Source organism: Berghia stephanieae, unplaced genomic scaffold (assembly GCF_034508935.2).
Source record: "Berghia stephanieae isolate SIO BIC M18660-M18661 unplaced genomic scaffold, UCSD_Bste_1.3 scaffold205, whole genome shotgun sequence".
NCBI lineage: Eukaryota > Metazoa > Mollusca > Gastropoda > Nudibranchia > Aeolidiidae > Berghia > Berghia stephanieae.
The window spans coordinates 12,501-15,000 of NW_027623124.1; the positions used below are offsets into that span (position 1 = coordinate 12,501).

Below are 2,500 nucleotides of genomic sequence, written 5' to 3' on the forward strand. Positions count from 1 at the left end.
TGTGAACCTGATGCGTCCAAACAAATTGATTTATCTGGGTGGGACCTCTGGGTCTCCTGAAATTAAAGTGAAATCTAGATTATTAGTAATAGGGATATTTCAGCAAATCTATCTTTTAAAAAAGAATTGGGCATATGCAACTTTCATTTTTGATGTAAACCGTCAGAGAGAGAGAGAGAGAGAGAGAGAGAGAGAGAGAGAGAGAGAGAGAGAGAGAGAGAGAGAGAGAGAGAGAGAGAGATAGATAGATAGATAGAGAGAGAGAGAGAGAGAGAGAGAGAGAGAGAGAGAGAGAGAGAGAAACACACACACAGAGTCGAGAGAGGAAAACGCGAGTATTCCTACTTTACATTTAATTCAAATTATGCAGTGGAATTCATATAAAGTCATCACTCTTAACGCCAACACACCTCTTGTTGGTCTCAAATTTTCTGTTCTTTACCCAAATGTGTTCCACTGATAATGGATAAAGTCCACATTAGTTAAAGTCAACCAATCTGTCTTGTCCAGTGGTGTGGTTATATCAGGATTCCACTGTATTTGAATTCACCCATGCCACTCACCCACCACCTCAAAATGGTATTATGACAGGGTAACTTAATTTTTTTTTAATAACTAAATAAATAAAATAATTGAGCTTTTATTATAGCGCAATATCCACTAAACATGCTCAAAGCGCTTTACAAGGGGTTCCTAGCCAACAGCAACACTTTACAAGCAGGACAAGACATGATACCATTAGGCGAGATTACAATTTTTCAGACAGAGACAACGGCTAGGTACTCATTTTACACCTGAGCACAGTGAGATAATATGAGTAAAGAGCCTTTTCCATGACTCAACTATATGCCGCTCAAAACAGGACTCGAACCCAGGACTTTCCAATCTGAAGGCGAGTGTCATACCACTAGACTACATAGGCGCACTAAAAGTTGAAAAAAAAAAGTCAAAAAGATCTATATTTAGGGTGAAGATCAAGTTTTCAATTAAGGAGAATGAGTGTGAAATTAAAATAACAACAATTTGAGAAGGTGATTCCCCCCATTCTCATATCACTTGAAGGCTTTGCTATTTTACAACACGAGTCTTGGCTTAACCTGATATAATAAAAGTTATGTCTATAGGTAAAAGTTAAGGTTTATTTCATGTAATTATTTATAGAACTCACTACATGTTCCGATTTTATATTGTCTAGGGCAAAATTTGCCATAAACTCCTCCATCTTTATCCTGTCCTCTTCCTCTCACACTCAGATGACTTCTCACAAATCACGTCACTGGGGAACCATTTATAAAGATAACAATGGGTAAGGTTGAGGTAATGATTACATCACGAAAACGTAGACAATGCAAAATTCTCCATCACAAAGTAAAAGTCATCCATAAGAGCCGTTAGAGGCCCGTAGAGCCAGACTTTATCCCATATTCTATAGCATTAATATTAATTAGTTGAGACTGTGCTATTTTTAGAAATATTTATGCTGGAGTCTGGGCAAGGCTAAGGTTATTTCAAAATTCTGACGAAAATAAACTATCTATCTGACGAAAATAAACTATCTATGTAATAAAAATAAACTTTTGAGTTTTTAGTAATTCATTTAAAAACAATTGGAAGCAAAATTCAATTATCTATTCTTGTGTTTATGGTATAAACTTTTTAAAATTGCAATTTGTGTTACAAAGATAGAATCAATTTTCAAAACGAATTATCCACGTTCAGAGAAACATAGCCATTTGTTCAAAATTTATCAATGTTTTATGGGTTTTTATTCTTGATAATCAGTGTTAGCAGGAACTATGTTGTTGATTTCCGTTTGAAATACTTCAAAACATGGATCAATGCATACAGAGCACTGATCTCAGTCAAAGAAGTATGAATTTATCAGTTATTACCAATTGTACAAAAATATCATCATAAAAAAGATTTGCAGTCAAACTCACAACAAACTTTTATCATGCTTAAGAAAATAGTAATCAATACATTAAAGACTGTAACAGCAAGCTTTGCGAGTAAATAAGAGACAGAGAGTGTTAAAGTGGGATGCTGAAAGGGAATCAAAATTAGTCCATGGATACGTGTTGATCTTCCAGTAGCAGTTCTAAAAAAAAAAAACACTTTAAAGTGAGTTTTAAACAGACGATAGAAATTGTTTGCTATCCTTCAGATGCTAAGCTATTGCAAAGTACTCTCCACCATAGCTTTGTAAGTAAATAGGAGAGATAGAGATAGGGGTAAATTGGGATGTTGGAAGAGAATCAAATTTAGTCCACAGATGCGTGTTGACCTTCCAGTAACAGTTCTGCGAGTTAAACGGATGATAGAAATTGCTTGCTGAGCTATTGCAAAGTACTCTCCACCATAGCTAACAAACTCAACTGCACAATCACTGCTAGCTGGACAGGGGGTCCGAAAAAAAAAATAATCTCGTCTTCACCTGGGATGGATCCCGGTCTCTCTCTCTCTCTCTCTCCCTCTCTTTCACAAGTGCAATATACACAAC

General features: G+C 35.8%; 1 protein-coding gene across 1 annotated transcript in view; it reads right to left on the reverse strand.

Moving 5' to 3' along the window:
* Window positions 1–2,500, reverse strand: part of LOC144961296 (uncharacterized) — a 15,537-nt gene that overhangs the window by 8,942 nt on the left and 4,095 nt on the right. Inside the window, 2 exon segments of the mRNA XM_078894537.1 lie at window positions 1–56; window positions 1,169–1,276. The exon segment at window positions 1–56 is cut by the window's left edge and continues 26 nt beyond it. Of these exon segments, the coding sequence (XP_078750663.1) occupies window positions 1–56; window positions 1,169–1,222 (110 nt within the window). The 5' untranslated portion in view covers window positions 1,223–1,276.